At 42.3% G+C, this 16,849-nt stretch overlaps 1 protein-coding gene across 2 annotated transcripts in view; it reads left to right on the forward strand.

Annotated features, from left to right (window-relative positions):
• Positions 1-16,849, forward strand: part of shank3a (SH3 and multiple ankyrin repeat domains 3a) — a 383,230-nt gene that overhangs the window by 247,555 nt on the left and 118,826 nt on the right. For both annotated transcript variants that reach the window (XM_029758638.1, XM_029758640.1), the window contains 3 exons: positions 7,796-7,904; positions 13,064-13,215; positions 14,122-14,289. In XM_029758638.1, coding sequence (XP_029614498.1) covers positions 7,796-7,904; positions 13,064-13,215; positions 14,122-14,289 — 429 coding nt within the window. The remainder of the gene's footprint in view (positions 1-7,795; positions 7,905-13,063; positions 13,216-14,121; positions 14,290-16,849) is intronic.

The following is a 16,849-nucleotide window of genomic DNA, read 5'->3' on the forward strand; positions in this document are numbered from 1 at the left end:
ACCAACATCTCCAATCTCGTCTCAATGATTGTACTCCAGGTTAGCTGACTCCTGACTCCAATTAGCTTATGGAGAAGCCATTAGCCTAGGGGTTCACATGCTTTTTCCAACCTACACTGTGAGTGTTTAAGTGATGTATTCAATATAGACAAGAAAATACAATGACTTGTGTGTTGAAAGTATAAGCAGACTGTGTTTGTCTGTTGTTGTGACTTAGATGAAGATCAGATTAAATTTTATGACCAATTTATGCAGGAATCCAGATAATTTCAAAGGATTCACATACTTTTTCTTGCCACTGTATATGAATGCATATTAGGCATATTATCTTAATTGCGTTGTTCTGTGCGTTGTGTTAGCTGTGCTTTAGATCAGTGCTTCTCAGCTGGTTTTGCCTCGGGACCCAAATTAAACCAGGTTGTCTCAGTCACGACAATATTTGCATCACAACAAAAATTCGCCAAAATGCAATCTGAAAAACTATTTTTAATACTATATTGATCGAAATTGTAGCAATTATGACAAAGAAAACAATTCAAGTTTACCCATATCCACTAAATAACACTGCTAATAGCTCTATAATGAAAATACTGTGATTGAAGAAAAATAGTTCAGAGATAACATTATTGAGTCACTTTCTACCAATATATACCTGGTTTTAGTCATTTAAGTTCAGGCTGGAGTATTTTTTTAATTGAAAAAAAAATCTACAAAAACACCGTGACTCATTCAAAATCTCCCGGGTCGTGACCCACCAGTTGAGAATCGCTGCTTTAGATACTGTGGATTCCCATTAGAGATGGAGTGGTAGCTGTGCTGTAGGAGGCCGACTGTACTCGAGCTGTGACATATTTCTCTTACTCCATTACTCCTCTAGCTGTTCACTGGCTGTGGATATGATAGTATAATGTCCATCTCTCTCTCTCTCTCTCTGTCTCTCTCTCTCTCTCTCTCTCTCTCTCTCCCTTTCTCTTTCTCTTTCTCTCTTTTTTAATTAAAATGCATCGCCCCTGCAGCAGGATGATTTCTGTATAAAGCATCTGGGACATACAGGTCAAGGCCTGCCTGCTTCATCTTAACACTTATATAAGACAGCCAACAAAAGGACAGGAGGGGATCTGGAACAAACTCTGCAGGCTAATGCTGTTTACATTGGGTTGCACTGATTTCAGGCTTTTAAGAAAACAAATGTTTATTTTGATGCTTGGAAGTGGGTAAAATCCAGACACCATTTGAAGCCACGCTATGTGCCATTTAAGTGGTCACCAACCATATCTGAGTCAAGATTACTTTCGCAGTCAAAAAGTAAGCCTATATCTACCACTCAGATTTTTTTTAAACAAATGTAACATTAACCATTAATTAGCATTGACTTAAAACAGTTGTGTAGGAATGAGGGTTGTGCAGAGGCCTAATACATTATCACAGCATATCGGTTATATGCCTGGCCTGCTAATATTGTCCTTCTCAGACCATATTATATTTCAAAACTCAAGAGTTGATAACAAAATAGATTAGTTGGTGTAACACTTGCGAGGCACAGCTGAGCATAAATTGAAATAATTAAATGTTTTATTTTACTGGACTGACTGTACCTGCATCTGATGGTCATGGTGCTTTCAAGACAACTGGAAACTAAAAAAAAATCATGACATTAGTGAACTTCAGGTCGGAAAGTCGGAGTTCTAGAAAGATGCCAGAGTTTCCGAGTAGGATGACCGTTCAAAAAGATTTGTCCCAGTCGGATTTCATTTTTTCCCCGAGTTCCCAGTTGTCTTGAACACACTGAAGTTATTTTGAACATGGCATTAGTCTCAGCGGAGGGATGGAACAGCAGAGGGTCAGCCTCTCATGGTCCCTGCTCTCTCCCTTCTTTCCTCCGGTGAGACTGACCAGAGTGAGAGACAGAGAGGGACAGAGTCGAGCTGCTAATAATAATAAAACGTAGGGCTATCGATACACTTGACTACTCAGTCATTGCGAGTGGAAGTAGAGCGAAGCGCATTTTATATTTTGTAATAGTGTTGACAGTGTTGAATAAAACGTAGATATCAACTCACTAATAAAAACAGCAGCTCGTTGCTGTATTCTTTGACAGTCTCTCTTGGTCATGGTTTTAAAAGTTATTAAATCTCACGTAAGCTAGTGTCAAACTTTTGCTGTGGCCGGGGTCGTGGAAGCTGTAGGTAGGCACGGTGATTTGAGCTATCCGATTGGCCAGCGCAGTAGGCACTCTAGATTTTTTCACAGATCTCCTGGTCCACCGGGTAGGCAGAGATTGTATTTTCAGAAAAACGAAATGGTTAAAAATGGGAACACTTTGCCTACCCAGTGCGCAGGGCTTCTGAATCAAATGCCCCTACCGCCAAAAGATCAACACGAAAAAAAGGAGCGCAATCTTTAATGCCTTTATCGTTGGCTTTTCTACTATGATCTACACACTAATATGATCTACACAATGGTGAACTAATTATAAAATGAATTCGTCATCAGATTCACATGTGGAGAACAGACAGCTGGATATGCCCCCTCTCCATGTAACACAGCCATCACTTTATGTTAGTGGTGGGGAGTTGAGCACCCCTGCTGCTGATGCTAACTATACAAGCATAGGAAGTATCCTATTAAAGAGCATTGATTCAGAAAGCATTAGTGTTGGCCAAATATGTAATTATTCCCTTCCATATGCTTCCTTGTACTGCATATCCTAGTCCTCGTGCACATCTTCAGTGTGCAGCCATGTAGCTGTCTGAAAGCCATATGACCCTGAGCTTTCAGATAGATACTGACTCCCAACATACAGCATGTTGGATATAGATCTACGGTGTCTACATAACATGAGGAATAAATAGGGAATCAGTGCACCATTCGTGACAGAGCCATATGCCTCTGTACCAAAAGTAGTGCAAAATGGTTGGAAAGGAATCATTTGAGACAAAGACCAAATCTCAAATGACTGTCTATTCCCCATAACGTGTTATTGATACTTTGTGACTGTAAACTAAACATATGGCTCTGGGCCATTGTAGAGCAGTACAGAAGGTGCCATAGGGAGCCATGTTATATGCTTCCTTAGCCTGTCTGTCGGTTCCATTTACTCATGACTGATATCATCATTTGTTGACATAATTCACAGAGGATCCAGGTGATCCTTCTGATCCCTGACACTTAGAATTAACAGAGTACACAGTATTCACACATGATGCTTAACTTGTGATGTTTCTGGGCATGTTGGGTGAGTGTGTATTTCACAGGCAGTAAGTATTCACGTGTGATGGTTAACTTGTGATGTTTCTGGGCATGTTGGGTGAGTGTGTATTTCACAGGCAGTAAGTATTCACGTGTGATGGTTAACTTGTGATGTTTCTGGGCATGTTGGGTGAGTGTGTATTTCACAGGCAGTAAGTATTCACGTGTGATGGTTAGCCCAACTAGTTAAGATGGTCCAGAGCTTGTGTGTAAATCCCTTGGTTTGGCTCACCTAGTAAGTTTCCGTGCACGCTGGATCAAGTGTGCCTAGTGTTTACATGAGATAGTTAAGTAGTTGTTATGATGGTCCAGAGCATGTGTGAATACATCAAATCTTCATGATGGTTGAGTAATTGTGATGCGTCTGGATGTGTACAGTATGTGCATATTCCACACACAATGTTTACATACAGTACTGTATGTAACACACGAGGTTGGTGGCACCTTCATTGGGGAGGAAGGGCTTGTGGTAATGACTGGAGCAGAATGCGTTGAATGGTATCAAATACATCAAACACATGGTTTCCGTGTGTTTGATGCCGTTCCATTTGCTCTGTTCCAGCCGTTCCAGCCGTTCAGCTGCTTCCGCTAGTATGTAATGATAAGTAGTTGTGATGTATGAAAGCATGTGTGTATTTCAAGGTCCAGTTGATATTAACCCACTACTTTACATTGGGGCTCAATGATGACTGCTGATCCGTGATGGTACATACTATAACCCAGTTGTCTGTGACTAGGAGCTACAGAGGCATGAATTGATGATGTGAGGAAATGTAGTCCATGGAGTGTCAGATATACCTAATGAGTTCACCTACTGTGCTACACTATGAGGACTAAACACACTGGTGAACAAAATGCAAATGTAGGATTAGTTACATTTAGTGAGGAATGCCTGAAGGAAGAGAAAACAACTCCGGGAGGGAGACAGAGGGAGGGAGACAGTAGCCATTATCTGAAGGTAGCAGATGAAGTCTAAGAGGAGAAACCCTGGAGATAGAAAGAGTGTCAGGATTAAACCATGGGATTATTTATCTAAATCCTTAAAGTCATTGACTTTATTTACTCTCCTGGCAAGTGTACATGGTTACTTGCTCCCCAGTGAACTCTGAAGTGTATACTTGGTTACTTCCTCTCAAGAAGAATATGTAGTATGTACTGTGAACAGATGTAGGATCTTAATTTGATCACTCTTCTGTTGCTGATAATTGTTTTACTTTGTAGGAAATGCAGATGCACTTTGTGATTTACAACACAAAAAAAACACACTAACACATGGTTATATGAACAATATCTTATGCTCTGACAGTGAATTTAGGATCTGCTGGGTGTTGGGCCTGCTGTGTTGGGCCTGCTGTGTTGGCAGATATTAACCTTTACTATTGGATACAGTGAGGGAAAGGTACGGTCTGTAATCAGTGCTGATTGGGAGAAAATCTCCCTGACTGAAGGGCATTCTGATGTGTTATTGTTAGGTAGACAGTGGTTGTGTGTGTGTATGTGTCTGTGACACGTGAGTACAGATGTAGGATCTTAATTTGATCACTCTTTTTTTTGTTGAGAATTTTCCTGCACAACAGGAAATGCAAAATTGTAGTGTATCCAAGGTTTAAAAAAGCTTCTAAAGTTTCAAATTTTCGCTTTAAAATGTCAGACTTGATTTGCAGTAACGAAAAATATATCAATCCCTTCAAAAATGTCCATTAATTATAATCTAAATAATTCACATTTCTTGTTTCTGCATGATTATTTTCCTGCTGTAACAAACTGGCTCAAATTAAAATTCTGTATCAGTGCGTGGCACGGCGTGCTTGTGTATGTGTGCGTGTGTGACACCTGTGTGTGTTCTGTCCCATATCTGTCAGTTCTCTTTTGCTGGTTCATCTGTTTCTGTGTGTGTACCGCGTTACTATGGGGAGGGCTTCTCGTTGCTATGATATGGGTTCCCGTGGTAATGACATTAGAATGACCGGTGTGTGTGTCTCAAATTGACCACCCGATTAGATTTTACCCCTGAACCCGTGTTGTGAATTAAACTGAGCTGGAGACTAGGCAGCCTGAAATCACACCAGAAACGTAACAGTAGAGGGATTGTTTTGTGGCCAATTTGTGTCTGATCTTTACATTTGGCAGTGTTGCACCCTCAAGCATGACTCAAACTAACCTTACCCTTACCCTTTCCATTACCACTAAACTAAAATAAACCTAACCCCCTTGCTAACATGCTTCAACCTAACCTCTCACACTTATTTGTAAACATCAGTAATGTTTTGCAAATCTGTGAATGTTAGCCTCTCGCAGACTGTGAAATTACATTGTTACAGTTACTTATGAGATCAAGTTGGGACTTGGGACGCAGACATATGCCAACAAACAAACAGTCTCACGTGCACATCCTCTCCTGTCTTTTTCCTGTGCCTAACAAGGCTCCCAGTCATCAATGACAGCATTTGTATTTCAATAAAGGAGTCTGCCCTGTGGCTGGAACCGCATTGAAGGGAAATGTATACTGTTCCACTTTGTAGTATGATACTCTGTGTGTGTGTGTGTGTGTGTGTGTGTGTGTGTGTGTGTGTGTGTGTGTGTGTGTGTGTGTGTGTGTGTGCGTGTGTGATGGTGTTCATTAGGATGTGTACTTAAGTAGATTAGCCATAACAAAGCTGTCTCCTCTCCTCTGCACTCAACGGGCAATATTACACACATTACACGAAACACATTGCTAGCTAAGCATCCCTCTGGCCTTTCTAGTAATGCATTTCATAGTACACACGCACAGACTTATCTTCCCACACACGTATGTTTCTGGCAGTCAGAGCTCACACTTTGTATCCTATCACCATAACAACCACTTATCATATAATCTGAAAAAAGCCAGAGTGAATTTCTCCTCAGTACAGCTGATGATGGTGAGAGGAGCAGTCGGCAGTCATTCTCAGTGCCTGTGTGTGTGTGAGTGAGCCAGGGTAGCCAGGTATGGGCGAGAGCGGAGGAGATGTCTCTGAGTGAGGGAGCGCGAGAGAGACGTGAAGTTGTGAAGGAGTTAAAGAGAGGGATTTTGGAAGGACGAATATATTTGACGCCTTACATGGTGAGTGGCACACGCCTTCTACATGATGTTCTGCTAATTAGCGATGCTGGCCACAGGCAAGGTGTGTGTGGTGTGTGCGTGTGTGTTTTTTTGTGCAAGCGTGTGTACAGTACGTCTGTAAAAAATAATATTTTGTTTGTGTCACTGCACCTTTTACTTTGTGTGTGTATGTGTGTACTGTAGGTTTCAGTGCATGTGGTGGTTATGTAACAAGTGAGGCAGAGAAACCTTGAGAATAGAATAGTAATGATATCTCTCTGTTAGCCAGATGGGTTATATCTGAACACAGCTCTCTCCTCTAGCCTCTATGTTTAATACCATCTCTTTATCTCACAATAAAGCTATGTTAGATACTATACCAATATAGTCTTGACTACTTCAGATACTGTGTGTTCAAACTGTATTGAATATTTCAGATGCTGTATCAATATTGTATTACCTATTTCCTATTTCTCAATGATGTTAGCTGGATTTAATTTAAAGCTACATCTACAGTGGAATCATTATTTCACAGAAAGCTGTTGTCAGCATATGGAATCTCTCAAGTAACCCAAGGTTTCTAATTCAGTAGTATTGATTGAGAATATTTTACAGGTTGATAATTAGGCTAATAGGGATTGGGGGTAAATACCATTTACATTCAGTCAATTCAGGAATTAAACAGAAATTCAAATTGAATCACTAAGTAACTGAATTGAAGTGGAAATTCACCTCAACCTTTTATTCAGATAAAAGTATTCAATATGTATTGTCCTTACATTGTACTGTATGGCTGTGGTGTTTTGCTTGCAAACTTCCTTGTTTCATGGACTTGACACCAAACCTAAGTGCTGTCTCCTTTACTTATAATGCACAGTATAGGAACTAGTTGGTTACAGGAAAAGGCATGGGTAAATGGTCTGATCCTTTAAAGAGAAGTTCTATGTACTGTATTTTGTTCTTGATGAATAGAAAGTGAGTTTTTTGCTGCTTTGGAAGTACAGAGAGATGGAATATTATGGTCTACCCAACGGTGCCTAATGCACTACTGTATCCACCTAAATCTTCCACTTGGACTGACATGGAACACAAACACACACGGGAGTGTGCTTCAGCTTTCATCTCGCACCTGCATTATTAAACATCTCTCTCCACATGAGTGTTACATCATCCAATCACAGCGCTCTCTCTCCCTCTATGTTTTATCTTTCTCTATATCTCCCTAACTGTCCTTCATTTGCTCTATTTCACTGCCTCTCTCTTTCTCTCCCCTCCTTCCCGATGCATCTCTCCCTATCCACTCTATTTCTCTTCCTTTATCTATCTCTTTATCGCTCTCTCTCTCAATCTCGCCCCCTCTCTCAAACTCTACACCGCTCCCCCTCCTCAATATTAAATGCAATTAGATTTGCATGAATTACATTTAAATATGTTTTTAATACTAGTTGAATGACATGGACTCTCTATCTGTCTGTCTCCCAGGCGAACCTGAAGAAGTTTATGGAGTATGTACAGCAGAGGAACATCGAAAAGGTGTCCAAGTTCCTGGAGAAAGGTCTGGACCCCAACTTCCACGACCCTGAATCGGGAGGTGAGGAGACAGTTGCAACTCTAGCATCCAGAAATGATGGAATCAAAGAGACAGGCAGAGTTAATTTAGATCAAACAAAACAGTCCTACAAAATGTGAATAAAAACATGCTCATTAATGAGATAATAATTAGGTGGGTTCTTACATTTGTGTGATAATTTTTTTGTTGCATAGCCCACTCCCCCTGAGACACAGCCATTATTGATGGTGACCCTGGAGCAATTAGGGTTAACTACCTTGCTCAAGGACACATCAACAGATTTCTCACCAAGACGGCTCGAGGTTTCAAACTAGCAACCCACAGTTACTGGCCCAACACTTTCAACCGCTAGGCTATCTGCCGCTGGGTGCAAACAACTTCCCTGCAGATGTCACTGATTACTGGCGAGAGAACAAACAATGGTTAGCTGAGCCACAGTACTATTTGATATGCACTGAGTGTGCAAAACATTCCATATAGACTGACCAGGTGAATCCAGCTGAAAGCTATGATCACTTATTGATGTCACTTATTAAATCCAATCAGTGTAGATGAATGGGAGGATACAGGTTAAAGAAGGATTTTTAAGCATTGAGACATATTGTGTATGTGTGCTATTCGGAGGGTGAATGGGCAAGAAAATATATTTAAGTGCCTTTGAACAGGTAGTAGGTGGCAGGCGCACCGGTTTGAGTGGGTCAAGAATTGCAACAAGGCTGTGTTTTTCACGCTCAACAGTTTCCCGTGTGTGTCAAGCAGAGGCGGTCAATGCCGTTTAAGATGAGAGAACGATTTATTTTTCATGAGCATGGCCTTATTTCTATTTTAGCATATTGGATGACTCTCATTCATAAAGATGGTGCGAAGAACATGGCTGACGTTTTACATTCTCCCAACCAATTGTGCAATTTTGTCATTTTTTTGGCGCCTTGTGTAACTTATTTTTTTTTCTTATTGTGTACGTAATGTTGCTGCTACCGTCTCTTATGACCGAAAATAACTTCTGGACAGTAGAGAAGTGATTACTCACCACGGACTGCAAGACACTTCTTCCTTTAACGAGTCCGATGAGAAGGATATCCTGCTTTCAATGGAACAGGCCCAGATCCACGCCTTTTGCGTGAAGAAAAGACACTGGAAAATGGGACGCAGATCGGGGATCCTTCTGAGAATCCGGAGGCGAGCGAGCAAACTCCCAATGCCTTCCATTCTTCTTGCTAATGTGCAATCGTTGAAAAATAAAATTGATGACCTACTATTAAAATGATCCTACCAATGGGACATTAAAAACTGTAACATCTTATGTTTCACCGAGACGTGGCTGAACGAAGAAACGGACAATATAGAGCTGGCGGGATTTTCCATGCACCGGCAGATCAGAGATGCTACCTCTGGTAAGACAAGGAGTGGGGGTGTGTGTCTTTTTGTCAATAACAGCTGGTGCGGGATGTCTAATATTAAAGAAGTCTCGAGGTATTGCTCGCCTGAGGTAGAGTACCTTATGATTAGCTGTTGACCACACTACCTAGTTCTCATCTGTATTATTTGTAGCCGTCTATTTACCACCACAAAGCGAAGCTGGCACTAACATGCTGATAAGACCGGACACGTCGCGTACGCGAGCGTCTCAAAATACATTTAGAAATCCATGTTATTCAATTATTGCACCCACACTGCTCGCCAACGAGTGTCTGCGATGCCAAGGGCTAAAATAGAACTCCTTTCTATTTCTGACGCAGATCGCGCTGAAAGTCCTGCCTCTCCCATCTCCTCATTGGTTTATATAAGCAGGTACCCACATGCCATCTCCTCATTGGTTATACCCACATGGGTGATTGAAAGACTAACTGTTTTGCCGGTCGTCGTGGTAATACTATGAAAGTTTCGATGCTGATCACCATATAAGTTCAAAGATGAAAAAGCCTGGAAGGAGGAGAGATGACTAGAAACGATTCGGGTGGCCGTTTTATGTGTGGATTAATTGTCAGAGTAGAGGACCTTGTGCATTTCAGGTAAAATAACAACTCAATGTTTATATCCCAGAACAAATTAGCTAGCAACAGCAAGCTAGCTAAATAGGACAAATTAGCTAGCAAGTGCAAGCTAACTAGCTAAATTGCCATACATGTTTAATGCTTTTCGACCTGTCTCCAAATTTTTACATTTACATTTACATTTAAGTCATTTAGCGCACGATGGCGCTTGCGCACAGCCAGTTTGGGTTCCGTATAAGACCGCCCTCAACCAACTGTATAAGGCCACAAGCAAAGAAGAAAATGCTCACCCAGAAGCGGCGCTCCTAGGGGCCGGGGACTTTAATGCAGGCAAACTTAAATCAGTTTTACCAAATTTTTACCAGCATGTCACATGTGCAACCAGAAAAAAAATCCTAGACTACCTTTACTCCACACACAGAGATGCATACAAAGCTCTCCCCCGCCCTCCATTTGGCAAATCTGACTATAATTCTATCTGACCATAATTCTATCCTCCTGATTCCTGATTCCTGCTTACAAGCAAAAACTAAAGCAGGAAGTACCAGTGACTGTTTTGTTATTCATCCAATGGCATTGAGGAATACACCACCTCGGTCATCGGCTTCATCAATAAGTGAGTCGATGACGTCGTCCCCACAGTGACTATATGTACATATCCCAACCAGAAGCCATGGATTACAGGCAACATCCGCTTCGAGCTAAAGGCTAGAGCTGCCGCTTTCAAGGAGCGGGAGACTAATCCGGACGCTTATAAGAAATTCCACTATGCCCTCAGATGAACCATCAAACAAGCAACGCGTCAATACAGGATTAAGATTGAATCCTACTACACCTGCTCTGATGCTCTTCGGATGTGGCAGGGCTTGAAAACTATTACGGACTACAAAGGGAAACCCAGAAGCGAGCTGCCCAGTGACGCGAGCCTACCAGATGAACTAAATGCCTTTCATACATAGTTCCTGTGCCCAAGGTAACCTGCCTAAATGATTACCGCTCCGTGGCACTCACGTCAGTAGCCATGAAGTGCTTTGAAAGGCTGGTAATGGCTCACATCAACAGCATCCTCACGGACACCCTAGACCCACTCCAATTCTCATACCGCCCCAACAGATCCAAAGATGACGCAATCTCAATCGAGATTGGAGGACGTCCTCTGGAAGTTGTCATAATTAGTTTGTAAGTCTATGGAAAGGGGTGAGGACCATGAGCCTCCTAGGTTTTGGATTGAAGTCAATGTACCCAGAGGTGGACGGAAGCTAGCTGTCCTCTGGCTGCACCATGGTGCTACCCTACAGAGGACTGTTGAGGCTACTGTAGACTTTCTTGGCAAAGTAGTGTGATTTCATCAGTTATTTGGTGACGTGATTATATTTAGTATAGTTTTATCTGAAAAGGACCAAAAAAATTATGTTTTACAATTTACATTTTTATGAAATTCACTGAGGATGATGGTCCTCCCCTTCCTCCTCTGAAGAGCCTCCACTGGTATCAAAAATTGTCCACCACCCAAAGGAAATCCAGCCAACTTGACACAACTGTTGGAAGTATTGGAGTCAACATGGGCCAGCATACCTGTGGAATGCTTTCGACGACTTGTAGAGTCCATGCCCTGACGAATTGAGGCTGTTCTGAGGGCAAAAGGGGTGCAACTCATAATTAGGGAGGTGTTACTAATGTGTCGTACACTCAGTGTATGTTCCACAGTATTAAAAGAGTAGATATTATTGTGATACTGCTAGTACATTCAGACACACAGTATCAAAACAGCTATCGTCCAATCAGGAATTTACTCCCCATCGAGGTTCCTGTTCTACTGATTGAACTTCCTGAGGTTACTTATTATCAGCATTATTATTAAAGAGAGGGAGAGAGAGATACAGAGATAGACAGACAGATACAGAGACTGACAGACAGAAATAGACAGACAGATTGACTGTTACGGAAATATTCACAGACAGACAGATGGACAGATACAGTGATAGAGAGACAGACAGACGTAGATAACGAGTGCTGGGATTGTTCAGGTTGGCTGCCCACTGAGCGATATCCGTCTGGCCCTCTCTGCCACATCCCAATGCATGCTGGGTAAAGCTGGATTATTCTTCATGCTAATCTCCTCATGTTTATGCAAATGTTTGTGCAGTAATTTTTTGAGAGCCTCCAATGGGGTGACCTCTGTGTGTGTGAGTGAGTGAGTGAGTGAGTGAGTGAGTGAGTGAGTGAGGTGAGTGAGTGAGTGAGAGTGAGAGAGAGTGAGAGAGAGAGAGTGAGAGAGAGAGTGAGTGAGAGTGAGAGAGAGTGAGAGAGAGAGAGAGAGAGTGAGAGTGAGAGAGAGAGAGTGAGAGAGAGTGAGAGAGAGAGAGTGAGTGAGAGTGAGAGAGAGTGAGAGAGAGAGAGAGAGAGTGAGAGAGAGAGAGTGAGAGAGAGAGAGTGAGAGAGAGAGAGAGAGAGCAAACAAAAGCAAAACAAATTACAATATAATTTAGTTCTAAATGCTAGTTTTGTTGTGTCTGTGTGTGCACATGTTTGTGAATATACTACACCCACAGTTCAACCCAAGCACCTTCTTTGATGAAGAGAAAAGTAAATCTAAAATAATGAGATTGATGGCCTCTAACGCCTTAATCACACCGACAGCGTCATTGCGCAAAATGCTACGCAACGCTGCAAGGCAAATGCAGCGTTCCATTGTAAATGAATGTACTTCTGGTGTACCAAAATGCAATGATGCTGTCAGTGGGATCGAGACGTTAGTGTTTAGTTGCATCATCATCAAACAAACACACACACATACACACACACAGATTGTTTGCTAACTCCGACACTCTTATCTGGTTTTGGTAAACACCAACTCCATCATGTTTATCACAAAGTCATTTCACTGATGAGGCTCACAAATACACAATATTTGTCTTCTTAAATGAATCACTTGAAATTGATGAGAGTGGATTCATCTGGAAATGGAACTAGTATTTTATTCACCCTGCCTTTATCACTCTAATCAGAGACATTTAAAGGGATAGGCCTTCTCATACAAATGCTTTGATTCATTTTTATACAAACAGTTAAAGTCAACCCTCATGCTGAATGCATGCTTCTGTCTCAGTACTATGCAGAATGTACACTGAAAAGCTGTCCTGTTGTATATTAAACCTAGTTCCTCTCTTCCCCTGTGTGCTGTAGAATGTCCTCTGACCATGGCATCTCAGCTGGAGGGCTGTGCAGAGCTCATCAAGGTGCTGAAGAGTGGAGGAGCTCACCTGGACTTCAGGACCCGAGACGGCATCACTGCACTGCACAAGGCTGTCCGCACCAAGAACCATACGGCCCTCATAGTGAGTACACACACGTACAAACACACGCACAAACACACGCACAAACACACGCACACACTTGTTTTTCTATCCTCGAGTGGACCTAAAATTGATTTCCATTCAAAATCCTATGTTCCCTAACACCTAAACCTAACCCTTAACCCTAATTGTAACCCTAAGCCTAATTGTAACCCTACCCTAAATCTAACCCCTAAGCTTAAAATAGCCTTTGTGGGAAAGTGGGAAATGTCCCACGAGGAGAATGTTCCTTGTTTTACTATCCTCATGGGGACTTTTGGGGATTGCAGGTCACCACAAAGAGAAGAATTAGACCACACACACACACACACACACACACACACACACACACACACACACACACACACACACACACACACACACACACACACACACACACTCACTCACTCACTTTCTGCTTGTCATAAGTAAGAGTCTGACTCACATGATTTCCCAGTGTGTATGTGGGTGCTAAGTACTCTCTTCCGAGACCTGACTGAAAATATGCTTTTATTCAATGGGCTTCTTGTGCCCTCCCTGGCTCACTGGGTTTTCATCTGCTTTGAGGAGGTTAGGTTGTTGTCTTTAATGAGTAGGCGTGTGCTCAGTGAATGGATGTGTATCATTACTGAATGCCTCTGATATGACTCATCAATGTTCTCATCCTGAGAGCTATAGCTGTAGTGCAGAAAAACCCATCATCTTAATGAACTACTGTATGTCCCTCTTTTTGATCTACATGAGTGCAGAAGTCTATGATTGAAAAATGTAGATCCCACAATGGAAATGGATAGTGTTTTCATACAGGGGTTTTCATAGGTTCTGTCGGGCTTGAAGTGAGTGTGTGCATTGTGCGTGTGTGTGCTCTCTAACTTTCCCTCTCGTTCTCTTACTATCTCTCTCTGTCAGACGTTGCTGGACCTGGGTGCGTCTCCTGACTATAAGGACAGTCGGGGGTTAAGTCCGCTTTATCACAGCTCTATGGTAGGAGGAGACCCCTACTGCTGTGAACTTCTGCTCCACGACCACGCTCAGGTGGGCTGTGTGGACGAGAACGGCTGGCAGGAGATACACCAGGTAAACACACACATACGTGTAACCGATGTGAAATGGCTAGTTAGTTAGCGGTGGTGCGCGCTAATAGCATTTCAATCAGTGACGTCACTCGCTCTGAGACTTGAAGTAGGGTTTCCCCTTGCGTTGCAAGGGCCGCGGCTTTTGTGGCGCGATGGGTAACGATGCTTCGTGGGGTGTCAGTTGTTGATGTGTGCAAGGGTCCCTGGTTCGAGCCCGGGTTGGGGCGAAGAGAGGGACGGAACCTACACGGTTACATACGCACAGACACACACTAGTGATGCACAGACACACACTAGTGATGCACAGACACACACTAGTGATGCACAGACACACACTAGTGATGCACAGACACACACTAGTGATGCACAGACACACACTAGTGATACCCAGACACACACTAGTGATGCACAGACACACACTAGTGATACCCAGACACACACTAGTGATGCACAGACACACACTAGTGATGCACAGACACACACTAGTGATGCACAGACACACACTAGTGATGCACAGACACACACTAGTGATGCACAGACACACACTAGTGATGCACAGACACACACTAGTGATACCCAGACACACACTAGTGATGCACAGACACACACTAGTGATACCCAGACACACACTAGTGATGCACAGACACACACTAGTGATGCACAGACACACACTAGTGATACCCAGACACACACTAGTGATACCCAGACACACACTAGTGATGCACAGACACACACTAGTGATGCACAGACACACACTAGTGATGCACAGACACACACTAGTGATACCCAGACACACACTAGTGATGCACAGACACACACTAGTGATGCACAGACACACACTAGTGATACCCAGACACACACTAGTGATGCACAGACACACACTAGTGATACCCAGACACACACTAGTGATGCACAGACACACACTAGTGATGCACAGACACACACTAGTGATACCCAGACACACACTAGTGATACCCAGACACACACTAGTGATGCACAGACACACACTAGTGATGCACAGACACACACTAGTGATGCACAGACACACACTAGTGATACCCAGACACACACTAGTGATACCCAGACACACACTAGTGATGCACAGACACACACTAGTGATGCACAGACACACACTAGTGATGCACAGACACACACTAGTGATGCGCGGGTCAGCTGCTTTTTTTTCACCCGCACCCGCCCGCAATTGCTAATAACCCATATGGTAGAAAAATTACAAGATTATGTTTTAATACTGTTTATGCATCAAATAAGGTTCCTCAGTACTGTCTCATCTGTGTGTGTGGGACTTGGCGCTGGGGGCTTGGCGCTGGCAATTGATTTATGATGGCTTGGTGATAGAACCTACAGCCTGCATGCCATAGAATGAGTTGGTGTTTGTGTATTATGAGGTACCAGGGAGGAGATGTGGACGGCTGATGGGAGGAACCTTGACTTAGGGGCTAAACCATGGTTTCTATACAATTGGAACAGTCTTCACAACAAATCCTATCTGGCTGGGGGATACTCCTTTCTCACATACAAATCCTAACCTTTTGACCCATTCCAGACATTTGTTGTTTGTCATGAACATTCAGGAGGATGTACGTTGCTATAAAGAGCTGTAACCCAAATCTGCTCGTTGGGCTCTCAATGATTGACCAGCTCTTATTGCAATTCTTAATCAATAATAAAGATTGATTGTTTGAAGAAGTAACAAAGTCTCTCTCACTTGGTTAGAATTTCCCCCACACCCATCTGCAAATGCCTAACTATATGTGATGAAGTGAAAATCTGAGTCCTGCACCTGAATATAACCTGCGAGTAGGCTGATAGAAAATGCGATGTACAGTCAGAGATAGTGGAACGATTGTTTGACAGGGAATGTGGGATGTACTTTTTTTTTAAGCCTAACTTAGTTATGTTTCTGCTTTCAATTTCCAATGTTTTGGTGGACTATTTGTTAGTCAACTTGTCTATAATTAGATACATGCAGCTTCTCTAACGTCATTAGGCTACTGCCCTAGAAGACTAAATAAAATGTTGCTCACCAGAATGTCATAAATCAATGAATGCTTCAATCTAGTTTTCTCTTTCATCGCTGCTTCTCTTGCGCATCAGATGTTATAGGGACCAGGGAGAAAATGCAGTAGGCTCATTTTTTATTTTATTTTTAAAACAGGAAAGATTTGACCGGTTTTACGGAAATGAAATGCTGTTAAAATGAACAAACATTTTTATGATAGGTTTTTAGTTTGGATTGGATGCATATTTTATGTGGTTGAAATACTATCAGCTTTTATGACGCTGACAAAGATAGCACCTTTACAGACAGTCCCTAACCATACATTTCGCTCAAGATGGTGAAAGAAAGAAATCATATTTCTCCTCTCTTGTTCCCAAGTCAAAATGTACATTTGGTGTATAATTTTACTGAAAGAAATACTTAATTCTGCAGGAGTTTATATTATATTGGGCTATGTGAGAGGTTACAGACCTACAGTCAGTGTCCAGATTTCAGTTAGGCTATTATTCCATTTAACCCATCTGAACTGTAGGCTCTT

The sequence above is a fragment of the Salmo trutta genome, chromosome 7 (assembly GCF_901001165.1).
Source record: "Salmo trutta chromosome 7, fSalTru1.1, whole genome shotgun sequence".
Classification (NCBI taxonomy): domain Eukaryota; kingdom Metazoa; phylum Chordata; class Actinopteri; order Salmoniformes; family Salmonidae; genus Salmo; species Salmo trutta.